The sequence below is a fragment of the Tursiops truncatus genome, chromosome 14, assembly GCF_011762595.2.
Source record: "Tursiops truncatus isolate mTurTru1 chromosome 14, mTurTru1.mat.Y, whole genome shotgun sequence".
Taxonomy (NCBI): domain Eukaryota; kingdom Metazoa; phylum Chordata; class Mammalia; order Artiodactyla; family Delphinidae; genus Tursiops; species Tursiops truncatus.
Genome location: NC_047047.1, coordinates 68155096 through 68178973, shown reverse-complemented (window position 1 = coordinate 68178973; position 23878 = coordinate 68155096). Strand labels below are relative to the sequence as shown.

The window sequence follows — 23878 nt, the reverse complement described above, 5'->3', positions numbered from 1 at the left end:
AACAATTGTGGAGAGCACTTCTCCCTTCCTTCCTGTCGGTTCATGGGGAAACATCTGACTCTCGCATGCGGACAGTGTCCCGTGTCACCGAGGATGCACTGGGAGCTGCCGGGGAGTCAGCACAGGCCCAGGTCCCGTCTTCAGCAGAGCTGTAAAGCATCACAGGGGGCTTGCCTTTCCCTGCCTCAGTCTGCCTAGGGCAGAATTAATCACTGCACAAGATTTGACCAGAGTTAGAAGGAACCCCAAAGGCTCAACCTGCCTCATTTCACCCATCAGGAAACTGAGGCCTGAGAAGGACCAAGGAGGCGGTCACAGGAATCTGTACTTTCAGCAGCTCTGAACTGAGAGAATAAGAATCAGGGAGAGGCCCGGACCGGCTGGCCCAGGGGGTCCTTGGCAGGGAGAGGCTGTGTTTGGGCAGAGTTACGAGGGGCATAGGCTCACCCCATCCCCTGTTCCCACAGCACAGGCAGATACCCTGAAGCCTGTCCCCCAGGGGTCCATGGCCAGGTTAAAATTCTCTACTACAGGGAAAAGAACAGCCACGACTGTTGAATACCTACCAGATGCCAGCACTGTACAAGGCAGGAATCACTCTCCCCACTTTACAGATGAGCCAAGATTCAGGGAGGTTGAATGTTCTGCTCAAGGTCACACAGGTGGGAAGGAGCAAAGCCCGGACTGAAAATGCAGTGTCCTTCCCACTGCACCTCACTGCCCTCAGCCTGCACCACGCTGCTCTTTGCTTCTGGAAGGAATTGCCCAAGCTCACCTGCTCAGCCAGCAGCCCTGAGATGGGGCCTCTGCGGTCCTTCAGCTGCCTCTCTCCAGCCCATGCTTCTGGGATCATTCAATGCTGACCCCCGGCCCTCGCCCCAGGGCTCCTCACACAGGAGTCCCCTCATCAGATGGTGTGGAGACAGCCCAGGCCAGCCAGGACCAACTCACCAGACCCACCCTTTGAGAATCTCCAAGCGATCAACTTGGGAATCTGCATTTTTACAGGAACCTTTTGGAAGCACTGTTTTGGAGAAAGAAAGTGAGAAAGGCTGGGATCTGCTGCTTTCAGTAAAGATCTCTCGCAGGTCTCCCTACGTTGGAGAAAGGAAAACCTATTTCCACTCGACTCTCTCAGGCCTAAAGCAAGCTGGTTGATTCCCCTTGGTGGAATCAAAGGCACCCCTTCTGGGAGGCACAACCTCATGTGGTGAAAAACACCCCCATCGTGTGGGGAAAAAGGACGCCCCTTCCTCCAGGCACCTCCATAGCTGAGGGAGCCGCTCAGCGGGAAAGAGAGCTAGGAGGTCTGATGCCCCCGCCCACACGGTCACGTCTCACTCAGGAGAACACGTCCTCCCCTGACACACTTGCCCTGCCTGCCCCCTCAGGCTAAAACCCATCTCTGCTGTGGAGAAAAGGTCGTTTGCCTGGAGTCATTAAAAATTACACATTAACAGTCCTACTGATTTCCAGCCATTTCAAATGCTGGCTTTGGCCAAAAACATCTTTAAAAGACCACCCTCCCTTCTTATTCCATAGCGTTTACATTTTATAACGTTTAAACAGAACCGCTTTCAAGCAAAGATAGGCAATACTTTCCTCAAATGTCCACATAAAAAGTAAAATCTGGGAAACGTCTACATTGGATGGCTAGGGAAGGCCTTCTGAGCCCAGCAGTGATTAGCTCCATCTGCAAAATAGTTCAGAATACTGCTGCCTCACGTGGGGAACCTCCTTCTCCGAGAAGCCCTCCTGCCTTCCATCTGGGCTCGGTCATGGATATCAGTCCCCGGGGTGTCCTCCATAGACGCGGCTGAGTCTCCACTCTTTATATGCACGAAAGCTACATTTACTGAGCTCTTCTGATGTGTCAAGGTCAGAGACTACTAAGGGAACTACATAGAATTGTTTATTTGCCACATCAACCCTATAGGGTAGCTATGACTATTATACCTGCTTTGCAAATGGGAAACAGAGGCTCAAAGAGGTCAACAGACCTGCCCACCATTGATTCCACAGCCCATGCCCTTCAAGGCCGTCTGCCCCAGCCAAGGAATCCCTAAACTGACAGGGAGTCTGAAACCTTGTGCCAGGCCTGGGGTCCTGCCAACCTCTTAAGCAGTCTACTCTCCCATCGTGGCTGAGGACACTTGACTGGACCCTCCACCATTTGACCCCAAGAGAAGCTGAGTCCTCAGCCCCTCTTTTTGTTATTCTGCATCTCTCTGAATCACTTACCTTACAATGCCCAAGATACTCCTGGGGCAGATGCTTTTTGATGTTAAAGTTTCCTCACGTGACTCACAAACATTTTAAAAAGCTGGATGGGCCCCAGCCTCAGCATCTCTCCTTTAGCAGTAGGGGCAGCACACCATCTAGTGGCTGTGTGGTGAACCTCGTATTGGCCAACCTGCAGGGGCAGAGCCCAGGATCTGGGAGGCCCTTAGGTTGTCAGGTGGTCCAACTGAAGTTCAGAGAGGGGAAGTGACCAGCCTACAAGCACACAGCAAGTCAGTATTCAGTCCTCAGGACCATAACCCAGCTCTTGGGCAGCAAGACGGGGCTTCCCAAACTTCCCACACAGTTTCAGGGAAGCTGTGTGTCTGGGAGAAGGTCTCAATTCTGGTAGTTGTGAAAATGAAGTGTCCCGTTCACAGGTGCACCATCTTCCTGGTACTGCATCCTTTATTCTGTTTATCATTTTTGAATAGGTAAAGGTACATACGGTATGAAATCCAAAAGGTAGCAAAAGGGTATGTGATGAAAAATGAGTCTTTTAGCCCTCTACTGCCAAATTCTGGGATTATCAGTTTCTACGTCTGTCCAGAGTAATCTTTGTAATTTACAAAGATTTTTTTTTAACTTTTTTACACAAATGATAACTTTTCCTGCACAGGGCACTTAACAAGCTATCTTGGGGACTTCCCTGGTGGTCCAGTGGTTAAGACACCGCACTCCCAATGCAGGGGGCCGGGGGTTCAATCCCTGGTCAGGGAACTAGATCACACATGCCGCAACTAAGAACCTGCATGCAGCAACTAAAAGATTCCCCATGCCGCTACTAAAGATCTGCACACCACAACGAAGATCCCACAGGCAGCAACAAACATCCTGTGAGCCGTAACTAACCCGGCACAGCCAAATAAATAAATATTTAAAAAAACAAAACAAACAAACAAAAGGCATCTTGGAGATCACCGTACATCAGCATATAAAGAGCATCTTTGTCCCTTTGTATAGCCGCCCTGCACTCCCTGTGGGGTATATGGAGGCACCATTTAACTACTATACTTTCGATGGACATTTAGGTGGTTCCCAATCCGGTGCTTTAACAAACTTATACGGAAAATCCTTTAGAATAAATTCCTGGAAGTGGCATTGCTGGAATTATCAGCTGTGATTCATTTTGGTCTCATACAGCAGCAAACCCAATATCATAAGAGCTTAAATACTTCAGGCCAAAGATGATGTTATGAAATAAAGGCAAAGAGGAAAGATTTGAGAATGACCTTATGAGGGCCGGAAGCTGGAAGGAGCAGGTGCTGCCTAATCTAATCATCTCTGGTCGCCATAGAAACCAGCCATAAAGTCAGCTGGAAAGAGCTCATGAACAACATCTACCCTGTCTGCACCGGTATGGACCATTCACATTCCCTTCCCTGTGAGGTCTTGTCAGGCCCGGTTCTGTCGTCTCCGGGGTGTCCCCCAGGAGGGAGCCAGATCTTGACCCTGCCCTCCTCCTCCCAAACCCCTCCCTCCTCTTTCCAGCCACAGTCTCAGATGGCTGCCCTGCAATGCCCACCCTGTCGGGAGAGATGGGCAACTAGATACCCAGTCCTGTGTCAAAGAAAAAACAGAGCCGGACACTAGTTAGAGTGATAAAAACAGATTTCATTCAGGAGAATTACAATAGGGGGAAAGACACCTCAGCCTAGAACAAGGCTCAATTCCAAATACAGCATGGGCAAGTGGGAATTTACAGCCTAATAACAGGTCGGGGGGTGGGGGTGGGAAGCAGTCAGAGGATGGAAAGTTACTAAGAGGATACATCAGGGTAAAGGGGCTAAACCGACATAATAGGATTCTTGCTGAAGACAGGCCAGGGTAATCAGACATCCCCTGGGGGATGGTGGAGGGTGAGGAACTCTATCAGATAACAAAGATGGTCAGATACGGAGCTGGGGGGGGGGGGGGGGCGAGGGGGGCAGGTTCTGGTTAAACTAACTTAGCAGGGTTCTTGATAAAACTGGATTTTATAAGAAAGTGCACAGATGGGCCTAGGAGAAGGTTCAGGAGCCTGACTAAGGTTTGGTTACCTGCCCATCAGGAGGGCACCTTCTAGCAGGGGAGCAGTCTACACAGGAGGGAAATGGCCCAAGGACGTATAGCAAAAAACTTGTTCAAACCAAAACATGTCTGACCTGGCCTGTCTCTCAATGTATCACTGTCCTTCCCAGGGTAAAATAACTCTTCTAATCCAAAATGTGATTAAACTGATTAGGAGAATGTTCAGTCTTTCAGACAAGCCACAGGCAGTCAGTAAGCTTTGAGTACAAATGCAGGAGTTTGCAGGGGCGCATTTTATTTGATTCTGGAAATTAGAGGCTCTTTGAAGGTAGCACACAATTTTGTTCAAAGTGTCCCAGACTTTGAGAGAAAAGACCCAAAGCCCGTATCACGCTTTTATGAAAATCCTGAGAAGTGCTTTTCAACACACAGCCTGAGATCCTTCTCGGCACTGCTTAGCTAGACCTGCCCTGACCTCAGAGCAGCTGTACTAACTTCCCCCACACCTCCACTGCACTTCCACATCTGCCATCCTTCCCTCTGCACAAAAAGCTGAGACTGTATTGTTCCCATTTTATAGATAGGAAAGTAGGGCTCTGAATGGTTGAGTGACTGAACCCGGTCACTTTGCTCTAAGTGGCAGACCCAGCCTCCCTCTCCTCCCTAGCCTGGGACAACTTGCACAGATGTCATTCCACTTCTGGACATTCTGCCCTCTTAGGGGTACATGAAAAAATTCCTATCTCCACCTACCGCCCCTTCCACACATGAGGATTCTGTGGCTCTGGCACCCCTAAGGGTCAGTAAATTTCCTCCCTTTGCTGAAAATTTTCTCCCTTTCATATAACTCCAAGTGATCTTTGGGCAAGCTACAGGCTTTAGTCAGGACAATAAAAACTGAGCAGTTAGAAGACAACTGCTCCTCTGATGGACAAGATCACCACCCAAAGAAGGCTGGCCCACCTTTGACTTTGTAAAGGTTCGGAGAGGAAGAGAGGAGGCCCCGGAGGCCCCCAGATCTCCCTGCCCCACTTCACCTTACCCATTGTCTCCGCTGTCCCCAGCCACCAAAGTCTTCAGTGGTTTCCCTGGGCAGCATCCTCAATGACACCAGATCTCCCCAGAAATTTAGAAGGGCAGAGATCCAGGCCAAGTACAACATATTAACAACATATGTTTGGGAACATGTTATTTAGCCCAGGAAATCAGCACTTCCAAAATTATGAGGCAAATTTGTATCCAAAATACACCTTAAGCTCTACCCCTGAATTTCATCAAATAACAATTTCAAAAATAAAAGCAAAGCCAGTGTATGAACATACTGTCGACTGAAAAAAAAAAAACACACAAAACCTAAAAACTGAGTTATGTTTTATTCGATGATCTTACTGAGGACTATAGCCCGGGAATCAGCTTCTCAGATGGCTCTGAGGAATTGTTCCGAAGAGGTACGGGAGGCGCCAGGATATAGAGGAGTTTTTGCTGGAAAAAAAACCCTGTGGTTGAACATCAAAAGATTACTGCTAATCACACACATACACACGCACACACACATACACACACACACACACAGACATCTCAAGGCAATGATTTTAGCGCTTACTTTGTATGGGGCAATGCAAGAATCTGGACTTATTAAAATTATTCCTTTGATATGCACCTTAACTACCTATCCTGCTTTCTCCATCCTGAATCCCCTCAGGGCGCACTATTGGGGGGCTGCGGTGGCTGAGGGCTTTATGACCATCATCCTTTGTTTACTGAATTGGCAAGTGACATTCTTTGTCTACAATATCCACCCTGTTTCCTCTCGACTTTTCTCAGAATTCCAATCTCCTGAGGCCCCATGCCTTGCTGCTACCTGGGGACACTAATGTCAACCTTACTTTTCACCTGGAAAGTGTAGTCTAGCCAGGCTGGCAGACACCTGGAACCTCGGTGTAGGTCACTCCCCAATGCGGGAGCTGCCACCACCTCCCGTGCGTCCAGCAGGGTTGTCTCTGCCTGGAGCAACCGCCTTCTCCACAGGTGGGCACAGACGGGGTGGCTGATCCAGGACAGCTCTGATTGTCACTGTCATGCCCTTACTCCCACCCCTCTTGAGGAATCTGTCCCTTTCCCAACTCCCTCTGCCTCTTACACATCCTCACGCTGCCGCATGGTTACCGGTGAGCTCACTCCTCTCCTCCATAAAATCCCGAACTCCTTGAGGGCAGAGACCTTGTCCTGCTTGGCTTTGGGGGTCCATACCTGGCTCTAGGCCTGGCACTTAGTGGACTCCACGTGTATTTGCCAATAAATCCTTCTGTCTCCTGGGCTCCAAAGATAGCAGTTGGATGAATGGTCAGAACATCGTGATAAAACTAAAATTTATTTTATGATGTGGCTGTGGAGACACACAAAGACTGTGACATCATGTCAGGCAGGTGACACCACTAATCATTAGTAATGTTTATTTCAAGACAGTGTCCTTGGCTTGGACACGTGGGGAAAACAGTTCGGAGCCCCGCTGAGTGTGTCACTGTGCTGTAGGAACTGGCTCCGACAGGGATGGGGCTACGCAGCTGCTGTGGACCGAGCTGGTCTACCCCTTGGGACAGAAGCTGTGTTTCATTCATCTCTACAGGCCTCAACGTCTAAGTCAATATTTTCGGATAACTGAAGTAATTCCTTTACATGAAACTAGTGGTGTTGAAGACAAGAAGCTCAGAAGAAACCTTTCTGCATCTCTCAACTCCCCCACTGACTGAAAAGGACAGACTACAGTGTAGGAAAGTTCCCAGATGGTCTGCGGCTCCCAGACGCACTCCACACCCGCTCATACCTCGGTGCCATCGCACTGCCATTGCCTCTTCTGGGATAGCCCTTCCCCTTCTATCCTACTTTTGTCCAGAACCTCCCTTCTACACCTTCTCTGTCAGGTCTTCCTGGTCCAGTCCCTTGAGAGTTTTTTGATTCAACACTGGTCATTTTCATAAGGTCAAGGCGGTCTTAGGGCAAGCAGGAGGAGGTGGCAGGCAGGCCCTACCCCCTGCACCTCCAGCAGCAAGATCTGCAATAACGGGGAAATGTGCTCACTGGGTCTGAAGCAGATCCTTGAAGGCCTTGTGCTCCAGCCTGTGGTGTGACCGGGCATGGCATGGCGTGCAGACACAGGCCTGGAGATGAGGACAGAGGGCAGCTGGGGGCTGAAAACTAGGAGCAGGATTTTAAAAGCTGGAAGCCTCTGCGCACAAACCGAGGTCTTCCTGCCTTCCATGCTCTGAGCAGCATCCGGGGAATGCAGAAAGGAGCAACGGGGTGAGATTGGTGGAGGTGCTGAGCGGAAGGCACGGATTTGGCGGAGACTGAAGAATGTACAAGCAAACCCCCACTCCGTCACTCACCAGCGTTGATCACAAGCAAATCACTTGGCTTTTTTTTTTTAATTTTATTTATTTTATTTTTGGCTGTGTTGTGTCTTCGTTGCTGCACGCGGGCTTTTCTCTGGATGCGGCGAGCAGGGGCTACTCTTCGTTGTGGTGCACAGGCTTCTCATTGTGGTGGCTTCTCTTGTTGCAGAGCACGGGCTCTAGCCACGTGGGCTTCAGTAGTTGTGGCACACGGGCTCAGTAGTTGTGGCTCGCAGGCCCTAGAGCGCAGGCTCAGTAGTTGTGGTGCAGAAGCTTAGTTGCTCCGCGGCATGTGGGATCTTCCCGGACCAGGGCTCGAACCCGTGTCTCCTGCATTGGCGGGCGGATTCTTAACCATTGCGCCACCAGGGAAGCCCGGCTTTTCTTAATTTAGTTTCTTTTGCTGTAAAACAATCTCCCAAGGAGCAGGAACTAGATTCTTACGCCACTTTTCTGTAAGATGTGAGCAACACCGGGGGTTAGGATCTCTAGGGACACGTCTCAGGCCTCCTGGGAGTTCCCTGGGTATCCAGTAGAGAGGAGATTCCCACGCTGGACGTTTCTACTTCGTGGTTTGCCTCTGACATTGTTCAGCTCAATCTCTCTAAAGGGTTTACAGAACGCTCTAATATCCACGATGCATTCTCACTTCCTCGTCCCATCAGCCCCTTTTGCAGGTGGGGAGACCTGGGCCCGTGACTTCACACTGTCACTCCGTGAGAACCAGCGCCCCCAGCTCCGGCTCTGGAGAGCGCAGACGCCCGCCCCGCCCCCTCCCGCGCCCTCCCTGGGGGCGGAGTGAGCAGGCACGGGGGCGGGATCTTTCAGGTCATGTGACTCCCGGCCCGGAAGCACTCGCCCCCAGACCCCGGGGTGACCAGATTGGGGGCTACTACCTCCAGCGAGCGCGGAGGTCGCGCTCCTGTTTCGCGCTCCCGGCATCCGCCGCCATGGCCTGGACCAAGTACCAGCTGTTCCTGGCCGGGCTCATGCTCGTCACCGGCTCCATCAACACGCTCTCGGCAAAGTGAGTCCGGGCCTGGCCGGGAGGGGAGGGGACTCCGCGCCCTCCCTTCGCGGCTCTCCTTTCCTGACTTCACCAGCCAGCTCAGTTGCTCTGATCCGTTCATGCGGTTTATGGACCACCCAAGGGGTACGAGGCCCAGGGAAATGCGGGGCAGGGCCGCGTCCCCGGCTGGAGGATCCGAGCCCCGGCTTTGATTCGCTGTGTACTTGATCCCAGCGAGTCACTTTCTAACTCAGCGCCTCAGTTTCCTCATCTTTAAACGGGAGGGAGTTTCTCTCCCCTGCCCCTTCCAAGCTGGCATCGGGGGCCCCGCCCTCCAGGAGCTGTGGGCCAGGGAGGGCTACCATAAACGTCATGCGGACCGAGTGACCAGTGAGCGTGGAGGGCTGCGATGACAGAGAAGGGGGTGCACCATGGGCCCCTCTTGGAGGAAGGGTTACAGCTGGGCCTCGAAGCTTTGGTAGGATTTCTACATGTGGTGGGGACATCGAGGCAGGAACAGCAAGGCCAGATCCAGGTGGATTGTAACTAGCACCAAATGCCCAGGCTGGATTTTATCCCATAGCCAAAGAGGGGCTTTTGAGATGGGGAGTGACATGTTAAAAGTGATGCGATGAACCTGGTGGTCAAGGTGCAAAGCAGTTGGCTGCAGGGAAGACCACGCCAAGGCTGCTGCTAGCAGATAAGGGGAACTGGGAGGTGGCAGTGAGGTGGGAAGGGAAGGGTCAGATAGGAGACACCAGGTGCAGAGTGAAGCCACAGGGCCTGACCCACAGGATCCAATCATCACTCCTGGGCTTCCGCCTGGGGGAACAGAAGTGGCATTAACCCAGGCAGGGCGGGCAGGGGGGTAGTTCAGCTCTGATGTAAGAGGGTGTGGTGCACATGGAGGACAGTAGACAGTGACCCTCTCCCAGTCAGACCTCCCTTCCACCTGAGCCCTGCCAGGCTCCAGAGCAAAGGGGAGTCACCCCAGTCACCCTCTGGGCTGCGCTCCAGGCCCCCTGAGGGTGGTGGGGATAGTTGTATCTTATTCGTTTTTGAGGGTGTTTCTTCCCAGCGTACTCCATCAGTGACGTGAGAAATGCCCCAGAAGAGAGGTCTGGGAGAGAAGTACCCTGTTCGATTCATCAGGCATATATAAGGTCCTTACAGTGTGTGAGGCACTGCCTAGACCTAGGGAAGGAGACAGAAGTGACCGAGAAAAGGTCCCAGGCTTTGAGATGCTTAGAATCTGCAGCAGAGGAGACAGGTGTGTACACGCTTGGCAATCACAGTGTCCTCCCTTCTCCACAGGAGGTGGACCTCTGGGTAAGGCCCACCTGTCTCTCTGGTTGGGCTCTGGCCGGCTGTGTCTGTGTCTTGTGCTGGGCTCCCGGGCCCTGAGGCCTCCTGAAGGGTACTCCTTTTGCTGAGCCCTTAGCTATAAAGGAAACTCAACCTGAGGGCTCCCATCTCAGGATCTGACTGCAGCAGAGCAAGTCATCTGTCCATCCGTCCCACAAGCCAAGGCCTCAGTCTGGTGCTTATAGGGTGGCTGTGGTCTGCCAGGGCCGCTGTCCGCAAGGAGAGCTGAGTTACCTACTGAGGTAAACTGTGCTGACTCAGCTCCTTCCAGAAAAAGCTCCAGACCGGTCAGGTAAGAAGCCAGGGAATCCTCAGCCCCAGGACGCCTTGCCCTTGGAGGCTGCCTGAGAGGCCAGAAAGAGGTGCCCAGGTGTGATCCCAACCTTTGGTCCTGTCCCCTGCCCTGTGGCCTCTTAGGAGCCTCCCTACCTGTGATGGGCCCCAGTATTGGACCCTAAACAGTGTTCTAAGACCAGACTGTGAGAAGGACGCTCTCAGAGGAAGAACGTGGGAGAGCGGCTGTGTACATCCTGATAGAGATTACTGATTTGAAATCACACTCTGACCTGAAGTTTCTGGCAGGGACAGACAGACGAGAATGTGACCACAGCAAGTGCTAACCAGTTAATACACAGAGAGCTCCACGTGCCACGTCCTGCCCTGGCTGCGTTTCATGAGTTAAGTTAATGAATTCTCATAACCACCCTATGAGGTAGATAAATTCCTTGTCCCTGGATAAGGAAACTGAGGTTCTGGAAAGAGGGGCTTGCTTACCCAAGTTCAACTCAGCTATTAAGTGGCACAGTTTATATTTGAGCCTAAGTAGTCTGGCTCTAGAATCCGTGCTCTTAACCTCCACTGTGGATGAGGCTAGGGACTTCTCTAGTCATCCTTAGGGGCATTTAAAGTTGTTAGAAACATAGAAATTATCCATTCTCATCCCCACAGTTTACAGTCAAGCTCCCAAGAAAAGTTTCGTGTGTGTGTGACTCAGCTGGTTGGTGTCTAGAACCTAGGTCTCAGGATTTGGGTCCAGTGCTGGTCTTCTACAGCTACGGTACCCAAAACTCCCTCTTCCTTGGGGGTTTCCTCTTATATCTCTGCAGGCAAGAACAGACAAGCATGTGCCCATGGAAGTTGTAATCCTATAAGTGGCATCTCCTCTCCCTGCCGTCGGGGTGCCTCCCCTCTGGGACTGGGTGACAAGCATCTGAAGCGTCCATCCCAGAGATCACTCAGGGTTCAGCGTTAGCGTCTCTAGTAGCCTCTTGCAGTTTCTTGGCCTGTAAAATGAGCATAATGTTTCCCTCCCCGGCTGCTTGGGCGGACTGGAGACAGTGGATGAGGAAGTGGGCGTGAGCACGTGCTGCTCCTGTGCTGGGATCACAGGTCAGCTGTCCGCTGCAGGAGGTCACTGCCCACTCAGCAGGATTGGGTGCGCTGCAGGGAGCCGGCCTGGCCAGGCTGGGCTGGGCTGGGGCTGGGGATCACCTACCCCCCGGAGGGAGAGTCACCGATCAGGCTGGCCCTGTAGCCTCGTCCCTGGGTGTGGGCAGAAGGTCCCTCCCTTCTCCTTTCTGTGGCTGCTTTCTCCCCCTCACCAGGCTTCTGCTGATGCACTTCCTGGAGACCAAGCATTTGCCTTCCTCTGGCACCGCGTGGGGCTGTCTGCCTGAACCAGTGCACGTTTCGGAGCCCCACCCTCCTGAATCCAGCTGGGGTTCTGCATGTAAAGAGCCAGGGTCAAGTAGACGCTCACTCAGGAAGGCTCACATCCCCTCCTAAACTTCTGCAGGCTGTGCAGCCCACCTAGCCACGAAGGGGCCATGGGGGTCATTTCTCCAGCAGTCAGGCCCACTGGGTCCGGGGAGCCTGCAGGAAGGTGTCAGGAGGCCTGCGATCACTGGGCCTCTTTTAGGGGAGGACGCTCACTGTCCTTCCTGCGCCAGCTCTAACTTTTGCCTTGGCCGCTGCCCCTCCCCCACCCATAGGTTCCAAAAGTGGGCACGGGATAATTGCTTCAGAGGGGTTCAGGCCAGCTGGAGAAAGCCTTAAACCAGCAGGGCAGTGCAGAAGTGAAAAGAGCATGAGGCTAGGAAGCTATGAGATCAGATGAGTCACTGGGCCTCTCCAAGCCTCCGTTTCATCTATAAAGTGGGCATGATAATCCCTGCCCCACCTTCTTCCCAGACTCCTTGTAAGATCTACTGAGGAGAGTTACCTAATACTTAAGAGAGGGAGGGCTGTCATCATTTATCACCACCTGAGCCAGGGCCACCTGCTGTGACACCCCCGGAGAGTGGAGAAGCCCTGGGGCCCTTCTGAAGATTACAAGCCAGAGAAAGAAGCTGACTCACTGGGCTTAACAGGCCCAGGATGAGAGCGGAAATGGCATAGATTCTGTGGGGAATATGGACACACAGCCAATCGGCCCGAGGCAGCCGCATCAACCACTTCCTCAGCTTCTGACCGCCACCCCTGGTCCCACACAGACGCGCACACCCCTTGGAACGCTGAGCTTTGAGCTTACTGAGCAAGGCCACGCCAGAGTGACTCGCCCCTAGTAAGGGCAGCCCACCCGGAGCCCTCCAAGGCCCAGGGAACTCTAAAGGAAGCCCGCCTCTGCCAGTGCAGGGCGCTTCCTCATGTGGGTCCCCAAGGCCTCCTGCCCTAGAGACCACAGCTTTCCCCAGGATATAGTGTCCAGAGAGAATGGAGGGCCCATCTGCAGGGCTGACCTTTTCCCCGCCTCAGCCAGGGGGGTGGGAAGAATCCTGAGTAAGAAGGTGATCGGTGTTGAGGACGGAGCACTGAACAGGGGGTGGTGCTCCTGGGTACTAGCGCTTCCCTGTGTCCCTCAAGCCCTGTCTGGTCCCTGGGTTTCTCGTCTCTCAAACAAGGAGCTTCCCGAGATGATGGCTGAGTTTGTTCTCCTCTTTCAGCACTTTGTGGCCCTCCGGGTGCCTCTGCGTCAGCCTGCAGGCTGGGTCCCAGAGGATGGATACTCTCCCCGGAAGCTTTCAGGCTGGAGCAGAGCTGGGGCCACACCCACCCAACACAAGGGGAAGTGGTTCCTGCTCAGCAGAGGAGAGAGAGGGAGAAGAGGGGCAGCAAAGGACTTTTAGTGACCCCCTGCCATATGCCAGGTCTTATATGTCTTATTACTTTTGCCAATTCATCAGTGTTGGCATTATTATCCCCGACTTATAGGTGAGAAATCTATAACTCATCCAACCTGTGAGAGTCAGAAGTCTGGCCTTTCCGTGTATCCTGCTGCCTTTTCTGAAAATAAGTGCAAGCAGATGGGTTCAGCCCTAGATCCGCCCACTGTTAACTGTATGAGCCTGAACACGGCCCTCTCCACCCCAAGGTCTGAAGTCCCTGCCTGTAAAATGCGGACCGTTGTTGTGAGGCCTAAACCACACAGCCCGCGTGAAGTGTTCAGGCTCCTCAGGGAGAAGCACAGGCCTGGTACAAGGTCGGTACACAGTGAGTGGTGCATTCGTAAACACATGTTAGGGAAGCGTTTTGCAGAGATAAGTGCTGTCCCACTGGGGAGTGATTGCTTTCTCCCCCAGATGAACGGGGTCTGGCTTTTGGCTCTTGTCCTGTGCTACCTGGGGTCCTGCTGTGACTGCACAGTGAGGCAGACCTTTCCCAGGGCCAAGATGAGAAGCCTGACTCTATCCCAAAGTGACTGCAGGCCTGAACTCCTGCCTGGCCAAGAGTCTGGGCAGGGCAGGCAGCCTGTCCTGACACCCAAACCCTTGGGGTGTAAACCTGCCCCAGGCACTCAGATACAAAAAGATTCCATTTCCCCTGCTGGGAACCTGCCAGCCCTGCCTGTTCAGGCAGACCCACCCCTTGGAGGAAGCAGGCAGCGCAGGGGGAGGGGAGGAGGCTTAGCACCAGCCCTACAGCCTGCTCCCCTTGCAGTGCCCCTCCCTGGGGAAGGGCAGGCCCAGCTGGTCCCACCAGCAGGGGACACCTCAGACCGGATGGCAAATTAGCAGTCATGGATACATTGCCTTTGGACTATAGTACCTGCCTATTTGTCTAGCGGTGTCTGGAAGTCCCACTCATTCAACAACAAAAAAAAATGTTTGAACTTCTGTATAATCATGTGCCAGGAGCAGGGGATGGAAAGCTGTGGACGTTGCTGGATGCTGAGCTCACAGCCTCTCAAGTGACAAGGACTATGGAACCAGAAGGTGATGCAGATATGAGTTGTCATGACTGTAAGGTGCACAGGCAGTAGCCCAGGGGGAGTTCAGGAGGTGGCCCCACTGCTACATCAGGGGTCTTGAGCCTGCCAGTCTGTGCTCTGGATGTGGCCCCAGGATGGGGAAGGGGCTTCCATACCAGCCCTTGCCCTAGGCTTCTGGTTGACCATGAACTTGGCAGGACCTCCCTTGTCCCTCCTGGAGGAGCCCTGGGAACTCTCTCTCTGACCTGCTCACTCGCTCCAGGGCAGGTGTTTCTGCACCCTTGGTAAAGCTTGACCTCTCTGCTCTCCTTCGCTTCTCTCTTTTGCTCGGCTGCCTCACCCAGCCCCTCCCAGAGGGCTCTGTCTGTGAAAGTGAGTCTGGCTGGAGAGCAGGCCAAGCTGGGTGAGCCATACAGGTGGTATGTGTCCCACACCCACATCCCACGTCCTGTCCTGTCCTGCCCTGCCTGGGGATCCCAGAGTCGCAATCTACAGCAGATGGGGCAGAAATGAGACCCCAGAGAACGGGTGGTTTCTGTCGTTGATGGGGATTATCTTTGCCCCTTTGCTACTGGGTCTGGTTCCAGCCTGATCCCCTGACCCAGATTTCCTCTGCCTTCCCAACTAGGCATATCAGAACTTCTAGCTGCCCATCAGCTCTCATTTGACCTCCACCATTCCCAAGCACCAGAAGCCCTCCTACCTTCCCTTCTCACTGTGGGAGTGGGTGGGGTCTCCTACCTTGAGATAAGTTTGCCATAGTCCTGTTTTGTTCACTTGCCCTGGGATGTGTTCAGATCTTTGTAGACGTGATCTCTCCCTCCAGGTCTGTGCTACCACCAGCGCTCAGCCCGCCCTTCCCACCGCCTGCCCACTTGCCCCGGGCTGTGGGAAAGAGCTCCCTGTTCCCCTCCTCAGACTCGCACAGAGAAGCCCCGCCTGCACAGGATCTTTGTCAAACCCAGACCTGCACCGCTTGACATGAGCAGTGGCCCCTGCTTGGGGCACAGGAAGCAGAAGGCTTCCCTGCGCTCTGGGAGCTGAGCTTGTGCACAGAGGAGCCAGCAGATGGGGTGGGGCCCACCACGTAGCTGCTCTGGACAGACATTGTAAGGAAAGACATTTAAGAAGAAGTCCCGACTCTTACACTTTAGGGACCACCACCGCCTACGAGTGGGGTTGCTGCAGCGGGGGCAGGTCAGTGGCCCACTGCAAGCGGCCCTGGGTCTGCGTTGACTTGCGTCAGCAGTGTGATGTGGCGCGTGCAGTCCAAGCCAGGTCAGCTAACCAGGGTGTCCAACACGTTGCCCGACTCAGTCTGGGCCGGATCACGTGCCCTTGGCTCTGGGCCTGGGCCCACCAGAGTGCTTCCTGAAGTCAGCAGCCAGGGGAGTGAAAGGTTAGCAAGGGCCGGGGCTGCTTAACCAGGAGAAGATTCCGAAGGTGGGGACCAGCCAGGGCAGTGAAAGGTTAGCAAGGGCCGGGGCTGCTTAACCAGGAGAAGTTCAGAAGGTGGGGAAGGCTCCATATATATGAAGGGCTTTCCAATGAAAGAGAGATTAGATTCCCAGGGACATAACTAAGGCCAGCGAAAGTGAAATTCAGAGGCAGAAGTTTTAGCGACAGATGTTGGTAGGTGCAAAATGGTTGGCGGTAGCTGCCCAGAGCGCTGTGCCGTGACGGACTCTGGGCTCGGCGGGGAGCATGCCATAATCAGTGAGGCCCATCTGCCGGGGTGCCGGCTGGCACCCACTCCACAAGCGCCACGTACTTGCCGCTGGCTTCCGAGCCAGTGCTAGAGAAAACCCTCCAGATCCTTCAGGTTATGGGAAGGTGACCGGGTGGTCTGTGTCAGGTGGCCATTTCCCAGGGCCCACGTGACCTTGTAGACCAGGGACTCTTGATATGGGTCCCTTTGATAGTCTGGTGAAGCCTAGAGTAGTGTTTTAAAACGTGCAAATAAAAGACCAAGGATTACAGAAAAAGCTAATTGTATTGAAATAAAGTTATCAAGACATTAAACAAGCCAGTTTGTGAAATAGTAACGTACATGTGTGCATGCGCTTCTTGACACATGAAATAGTAAGCAGTGGGTCTAATTACTGTAATTTTGGAGCAGTGATGAGTGTAAATAATACTTCACAGTATCTGCAGTGACTCAAATGTGATAATGAGAAGAGCTGTGATTTCCGTGTGTGACAAAGTCGCAGGTACTGCAATACTACACTCATAAATGGAGGAAATGCTAAATTTCTGTTAGAGGTTCATGAAATTTCAGCTAAAGGGTCCCAGGCCCCCGCGTTCTGTCTGCCATCCCAGGGGAATCCTTGCCGTGGAGACTGGTCCCTCCGAGAGGGAGCCCCGCTCTGGGCCGAGTCCGCTAAGTCTGGCCAGGAGGTGTGAGCTCTCTGCAGGCCCCAGGACCGGGTGGGAGAGCGCGCTGCCACACTGCAGGGTTTGACCTTCTCTCTGTCTGCTGCAGGTGGGCGGACAACTTCGTGGCCCCAGGCTGCGGAGGGAGCCAGGAGCACAGCTTCCAGCATCCCTTCCTCCAGGTATCTGTGCCTGTCCTCGCCCATCTCCGTCTCCCAGGCCTCAGGTCAGGGGCCCCCACGAGGCCATGCTGTTTGCTAACCTGGGTTGGGGGAGTCCTCCCTTGCTCTCAGGAGAGCCAGTTGCTTCTCTCTCCCTCCCAGAACAGAGGCCAGGGTGTGAGGTGCCCCTGGAAGCGGGCAGAAGGCACAGTCCCCTGTAGGAAGCCTGCACAAGTCCTGGTGAGCGCTCATGCCCCGGACTCCTTGAGGCCAGCCCTCACCATGGCCAAGTCAGGACACATTTGGAACAATCCAGCCCTGTCGTAAAACATGCTCCCCAACCGCGGGGAGCCCAGACCCCACTGGGGCGGGGCAGACACCATCAATGGAAGGTACCTTATATAAGTTCTCAAGCCTCTCGGGGCCTCAGTTTCTCCATTGGAACATGACCAGGGATTGGTCTAGATTGGTGGGTTTTCAGATCAGGCTCCACATGGCCTTAGAGTTTCCGTCGAGGTGTTTGAAGAGCTTAGGGGTAGACCTAGGAGGCAGGCTCTGGCCTCCCACACAGAGCAGCTCTGCTTTTGTCTCTCTTACATGTTGGGGTTATAGGTAAACTCTTGCGTTAAGAAAGGTTATGTTTAAAAAATTTTGTTACAGAGAATTCCCTGGCGGTCCAGTGGTTAGGACTCCATGCTTTCACTGCCGAGGGCACAGATTTGATCCCTGGTCGGGGAGCTAAGATCCCACAAGCTGTGCAGCACGGCCAAAATAAAAAACAAAAACCCTTGTTATAGGTGGTCTTCCTTCCAGCTCTGAAGTCCCGTTTCTGTCCCTGCAGGCAGTGGGCATGTTCCTGGGGGAGCTCTTCTGCCTGGCTGCCTTCTACCTACTCCTGTGCAGAGCTGCAGGGCACCCAGACACCAGCATGGATCCCCAGCAGCCCTTCAACCCCCTTCTCTTCCTGCCCCCAGCCCTCTGCGACATGACCGCGACCAGCATCATGTATGTGGGTGAGTAGCCAAGCCAGGCTGCCAAGGGCTCAGTGCAGCCTGTGGCCCAAGGGAGCTACTGGGAAAGAGCCACCCCCAGCTTGTCTTCAGCTCCCCCCGCCCCCTCCCACCGACCTTTACACACACGCCCCCAACCAAGATTTACTGAGTACTTACCACGTGCCAGCCCTGTCAGCCCTGAGGACACCTCAGTGAACAGACAGGCTGGGCCCTTAGGAGCTAACGTCATGTGTCTCTCCTCTCCTAGCCCTGAACATGACCAGTGCTTCCAGCTTCCAGATGCTGCGGGGAGCAGTGATCATATTCACAGGCCTGTTTTCGGTGACCTTCCTGGGACGGAGGCTGGCACTGAGCCAGTGGCTGGGTATCCTCGCGACCATCGCAGGGCTGGTGGTCGTGGGCCTGGCTGACCTCCTGAGCAGGAACGACAGTCAGCACAAGCTCAGCGAAGTGATCACAGGTGTGGCCGGGGTGGGCATCCCGGGGCTGCCCAGCACAGAGTCACTCGACAAAGCATTTTACAAGCTCCGCTGTCCGCCAAGCCCTGGGGGAGGGCACGTGGGCCACCAGCTGATGTGGACATGCACCTGCTTTCCAGGTGATGGGAAGAGTGTAGGGAAGACCAGCAGGGGACAAGCAGCGTGAGGGAGAGGTGGGTGAGGAGCGGGGAGGTCCGAGGAAGGAGAGGGCTAGTTCTACAATGTACTTACAGCCACACAGACTGCAGGATCCGGAAGGGGAAAGGAATGAATGTTGACTGAGCACTTACCAAGCACGCAACCAGCGCTTCGCACTGTGCTCGTCATCACTCATCCTCACGGTCCCGGAAAGGACACACTGCAGCCCATTTTACAGTGAAGTGGCCACCCTGCTCACGCATGGCAGGATTAAACCAGAAATGTCCATCTCAGAGCCTGTTGCTTCTCAAAAGACCCGCTTACCCCAGTTGTGCAGCCCTCAGGCCCAGGCGGACCCCTGGACTTTCTGGAGCCTTAGCCCAGAGGGGCTGACAGTGCCTTCCCTGGTGGCCTGCCTCACCCTTCAGGGGCCAGGAGGTCAGGCGCGGGGCCTGTCGTGGCCGGACCTCGTGGACTGTACAGTGCCCTGCGGAGTAAGGGGCTGCAGGGGCTCTTAGGTTTCCGTGGGCTGAGATGTCTGCCTCAGCCTGGCCTCACTCTGGGCCCCTCCTTTCCCACAGGGGACCTGCTGATCATCATGGCCCAGATCATCGTCTCCATCCAGATGGTGCTGGAGGAGAAGTTTGTCTACAAGCACAATGTGCACCCACTGCGGGCAGTCGGCACTGAGGGTGCGTGTGAACACAGGCTGGCAGGAGGGCGCTGGGTGGAGTGCGCCCTGTGGGGCGGCACGTCGAGGGGATGCAGTGAGGGCGCCTGGCGAGGTGCCTGGGGCCTCTGGGAAGGGCGAGCCTCCCGCCCTCCTTCCTCGCTCCCTTCACCATGTTCGTGTTGATAAATACCCTGACAGCTGCCGTGCACTCAGCCAGGAGCTAAGGGAGGACAGGGACGAAGATGAATGAGATGCAAGCCCCGCTCTAGAGGAGCCGACCAGCAGGAAAGGAGCAGGCAGTGCGTTTTAGCTCGGCCCGCTTTTACTCAAGTGACGCTTCACTTGCCAAGCATATCTGAGTGTCATGGCCCAGGGAAGGTGGCGTTTGCGCTACAGATTTCAGGAAGCAAGAATGGACAGGAGGGAACTCCAGGCAGAGTGGAGACATGGGGAGCTGGATGTGAGTTTGGAAACCAGTGAGGAATAGTTTGGCGGAGGTACAGGTTTGATGGAGGGGAAATGATCAGGAATTGAATATGTCAGGGTCATAGCTTGGAGAACCTTGGAACATCAGGCAAGTGGATTTAGACTTTAAATGACAGGCAGGGAGGAGCCACCAAAGGTTTCTGAGCAGGGAAGTAAGTCAAAATGAGGCTTTAAAATTATGGGACTAGCAGGGCGGATTAGAGCAGTGCTACCGAAGCGTGACCTACGGGCTTGTCGGGGAGCTGGTGGTGCCTGTTGCACCGTGAGCTGAGGGCTACGGCAGAACGTTAACCGCCTAAATCAGCTACGTCATCAAGCGTACTGATGGCTTCCACTCACTTTTTTTCCTAGCAGGACTTCCTGAGGGAAGCAGTGCCTTGATTTACATTCTGGCCCAGCTCCTTGTCACGCACCAACAGCGCTGAGCTAGAGAGCTGTTTTTCCACACTTGTGAGAGCAGTGTCGTGCTCGCAGCCAGCAATCCTTTTGTCAATGAATGGAATTGAGTTTAAAACGTGTCAGAGAGCATTGTACATTGTAAGGGTAGCTGTCGTTTTGTGAAAGTGTGTGTACATGTCTGTGCACTGGTCACAATATAAAATGTATTTCCTATTCTTGGTCCGGTCAGAAGACGCGGATTAAAGTGGAAATGGGGCCGTCAGAGCCCATTCAGTAGGCCGTTGTAGTTCCTAATGAGCAGAACGGCTCCAGGAGCTGGAAGGAAGGAGCTGGTGCGAGGGCGACTCGGAGGGGTGGCTGGGAGGTCAGCGGAGCCCGGCTGGGTGGGCCGGGGCACGCTGCTGGGGCTGGGGGCCCAGCGGAGAGCGTGACGTGCTCCCTCCACTCCCGCAGGCCTCTTTGGCTTCGTGATCCTCTCCCTGCTGCTGGTGCCCATGTACTACATCCCCGCCGGTTCCTTCAGTGGAAACCCTCGCGGGACGCTGGAGGACGCGCTGGACGCCTTCTGCCAGGTGGGCCGACAGCCACTCATCGCGCTGGCGCTGCTGGGCAACATCAGCAGCATCGCCTTCTTCAACTTTGCCGGCATCAGTGTCACCAAGGAACTGAGTGCCACCACCCGAATGGTGCTGGACAGCCTGCGTACCATTGTCATCTGGGCAGTGAGCCTGACACTGGGCTGGGAGGCCTTCCACCCGCTGCAGATCCTTGGCTTCCTCATCCTCCTGACGGGCACAGCCCTCTACAATGGGCTGCACCGCCTGCTACTGAGCCGCCTGTCCAGGGGCCGGCCCCCGGCAGAGGAGGGCGAGCATGAGAGACTGCTGGGGGGCCCTCGGACTGCCATCAACGATGCCAGCTGAGCCTCCTGCTCTGCTGCCACCTGGACGCTCCTTGTTCACCCCGAGGCTGAGGCCACGTGGGCTGGTGAACCTCAAATGCCCTGCCCCCGAGGCCTCGCCCTGCCCCCTCCCCACAGACACCCCCCCACCCACCCAGGGCAGCTGCTGCCACAGAAGATGACACAACACCCAGGTCCTCCTTTGTCACCACCCCATTCAGGCCTGAGTGCAGTGCCCGACCCCCAGCAGCTTCCCCAGCCCCTCCTGCAACACTAGAGCTAAATCATGCAGTAGAATTGCAGGAACCAACAGCCCTAGGGTTTCCTCCTAAATCATAGGCTAAATATGGTTCTCCCAAGAAGAGAGGTCACTGAGCAAATTCTAATAGAACTAAGCACCACAGTTTCTAAAACTTGTAAGATACTCCCTAACCCTGCCTGGGAACGGAGGTTTCAGCCAGGGCCTTGCCACAAACTCAGTGTGTGCTCCCCAGCCCTGTACCTGGTCACTCCGGGCCTTGGCGTCCTGCTCTGCAGAAGGTGTCCACGGTGTGGCTTCCGTGCCTTTGGGCCCAACTGGGCCCATTCTGCAGGCCTGTGGTTTTGACCAACCTGGGGAAGGAGTGACAGCCCGTTGATTGAAGATGCCCCCTGCCCACGGCGCTCCTCCCCACGCCTGCTCTGGCGTCCTTGCTCACACCTTGAAGTCCTCCCCACCTGGGAGAAGTTACAGGGGGATTTCAGGGCAGCCCTTGATAATAGCTTTTATGAACTCTTCACCTTCCATTTTAAAGATGAGCAAACTTGAGTCCCAGAGTTATAAGTTGTTTGGCAAAAGTGCTCTCCTGCCACGGGCTCTGGCCGTGCAGCCACACGACCAGGCAGTCGGTTGGGTTGTAGAGCACGTCTGGGGTTCTGCGTCACCCCCAGCAACCCGACAGACACCATGGAGAACCCTCCAAGGTGGTGGGTTTACTGGGAGTCTACCGTTGGGAGTGATGCTGGTATCCCAGGCGTTATGTTAAGTGCTTAGCTTTCATTCTCCTGCGTAACAGCCTGCACAGGTGGATGCAGGTGAGAAAGGTGTGGCCCAGAGAAGGTCAAGTGACTTCCTCTTGGAGCCGGTATTTCAAGCTGGGTTTGCCTGATTCCAAACCTGTGGGCCCACTTACCATAAAGTCTCTGAGATCTTTGGGGGTACTTCCTGTGGCTGGGAGAGAGGCATCCTGTGCTGTTATCCTCCCAGTAACCCCACCCTGAAGAGAGGGGCCTGGCAGCAGGGACCCCAGGTTGCTGAGCGGCCCTTTATTCCAGTGGTCCTCGCTCTGGCAGATCACTTTCCTGGGCAGCTCAATCGTGAAACAAATACCGAATGCCTTCCTTAGAATAGATCCTGGGAGAAGGGATCTCTGACAAGCAAAGCCCTCGGGCTGTGGGAATCCAGCAGGTTCTTACCATCGGGAGAGAAAGCCCCCTCCATCCCACCAGCTCCGAGTCTCGGGGGGCCCTGACCTCCTCTGGGCCGTGGTGTGTGTCACAGGAAGAAGGAAATGGAGATCGAGGGTGGTGCGTCCAAAAAACTGGGGCCTTACAGTGTTGTTTCAGGCTTTTTATTTTTAAAAAGAAGAGGGGAGTTGGCAGTGTGGACTTTTTTCTTTAATAAGAGGGAAGGAGCACAAGGGTTAGGACATTCCTGGAGGTAACGTCTAGAACGTTGGATGGAAAAGCTGTAAGGTACCAAAGCATAGAAATCACATGTGGATTTTAGCATTGAAGGGTTGGGGGGGATTATAATGGGACTTCAGTGGTGAGAGGTGGCAGAGGATGGGGAGGGCACTTATGGTCAGGCCTGCCACCCACTCAGGCAACTTGCTTTAATCTCCTGGAGCTTTGGGTCTTCACATCTCTAAAATGGGGAAGCCTGCATCTCACAGGATGGCTGTGAATATTACCTACGATATAAATGGAAGGTGGCTGTAAATGCCAACGTACAGTGGAGCGTCCTGTAAGGCGGCACTGCCCACTAGGGTGGTCTGTCAGGCATTGAAGTCCCAGCAGAGCCACGGTGTGGAGCATCGGTTTTGCTCAGAGGGGGAGAAATGTTTTGTTAGAACATACCATTGTGGAGTAGAGTGTAAACTTCGCATCGATTATAAGATAAAACAGGATGCCTCATAAAATTTTTATGTTGACCCTAAGTACCCTTCCAGACCCTGGAGTTGTGTCCTCTCTGTCCTAGTGTCTGGGGTGCTTCGGAGGGTGAGTTTGAGAGGCCATGCCGTGTCATGCTGGTAATGGGGGTGGAGGGGGAAAGAATCTCCACTCTCCTGCTGAGTCTAGAGGGTTGTGAGGAATGTCTGTAGCTGTGGCCTACTGCTCTGAGTGGAATAATGGGGCCCTGGACCCCAAATTAGAACTGACTGATAACAGACTTCTGTAAACATCAGTTCAAATACAGTGTAATTCACACCATCTGCACTGTAGTGAACTGACCAGTTCCTGCCCCATTCGTAGTGGTCCTGGGGAACCCTGGGGCTGGGGTGTCCTCCAGGACTGCCATCCAGGTCCTGGAGTAGCCCTCAGGCTTGCTGCCTACAAGAGGTTTAGGACCATGCCAGGTGGTTCCATTTGCCTTTGCTCTGTCCAAAGCTCTCTGTACTTTAACAAGCAAACAGCACTCAAGGAGATCAGAGGACAGTAGGAGGATTGGAGCAAACAGCCATGTGGTTTAGGGAGAGCCAGAGATACGTGTCCTCAGCTCCATCTCTCCCTCCACTGGGTGGCTTTGGACAAGTGATGTTACCTCTCACCATGATCAAGTGGGATTTATTCCAGAGATGCAAGGACGTTTCCACATCTGCAAATCAGTCAGTATGATACACCACATTTACAAAATAAAGGATAAAAATCATATGATCATCTCATAGATGCAGAAAAAGCATTTGACAAAATTCAACATCCATTTATGATAAAAACTCTGAACAAAGTGGGT

The 23878-nt window shown here is 54.0% G+C and overlaps 1 protein-coding gene across 6 annotated transcripts; it reads left to right on the top strand.

The window, feature by feature from the left end:
* Positions 1 to 8524: 8524 nt before the first annotated feature.
* SLC35F6 (solute carrier family 35 member F6) lies at positions 8525 to 23084 on the top strand. Of its 6 annotated transcripts, XM_033838897.2 has the most exons (8): positions 8584 to 8709; positions 10639 to 13534; positions 14187 to 14267; positions 16746 to 16818; positions 17639 to 17810; positions 18058 to 18408; positions 19009 to 19119; positions 20439 to 23084. In XM_033838897.2, exons 5-8 carry the CDS (start codon positions 17648 to 17650, stop codon positions 20906 to 20908), a joined length of 1095 nt encoding a protein of 364 aa, XP_033694788.1. In that variant the 5' UTR covers positions 8584 to 8709; positions 10639 to 13534; positions 14187 to 14267; positions 16746 to 16818; positions 17639 to 17647; the 3' UTR covers positions 20909 to 23084. The 6 variants fall into 6 exon arrangements, with proteins under 6 accessions (XP_033694785.1, XP_033694789.1, XP_033694786.1 ...); XM_033838896.2 differs by lacking the exon at positions 10639 to 13534 and having other exon boundaries at positions 8558 to 8709; XM_033838894.2 differs by lacking the exons at positions 10639 to 13534; positions 14187 to 14267 and having other exon boundaries at positions 8525 to 8709.
* Positions 23085 to 23878: the final 794 nt, after the last annotated feature.

Excerpts from the sequence above, each read along its gene's own strand:
- SLC35F6 (XM_033838894.2), top strand. The coding sequence starts at position 8,633 with ATGGCCTGGACCAAGTACCAGCTGTTCCTGGCCGGGCTCATGCTCGTC. Across the intron at positions 17,811-18,057 it reads GACCAGCATCATGTATGTGG|CCCTGAACATGACCAGTGCT; the intron begins GTGAGTAGCCAA and ends CTCCTCTCCTAG. Across the intron at positions 19,120-20,438 it reads GCGGGCAGTCGGCACTGAGG|GCCTCTTTGGCTTCGTGATC; the intron begins GTGCGTGTGAAC and ends CCACTCCCGCAG.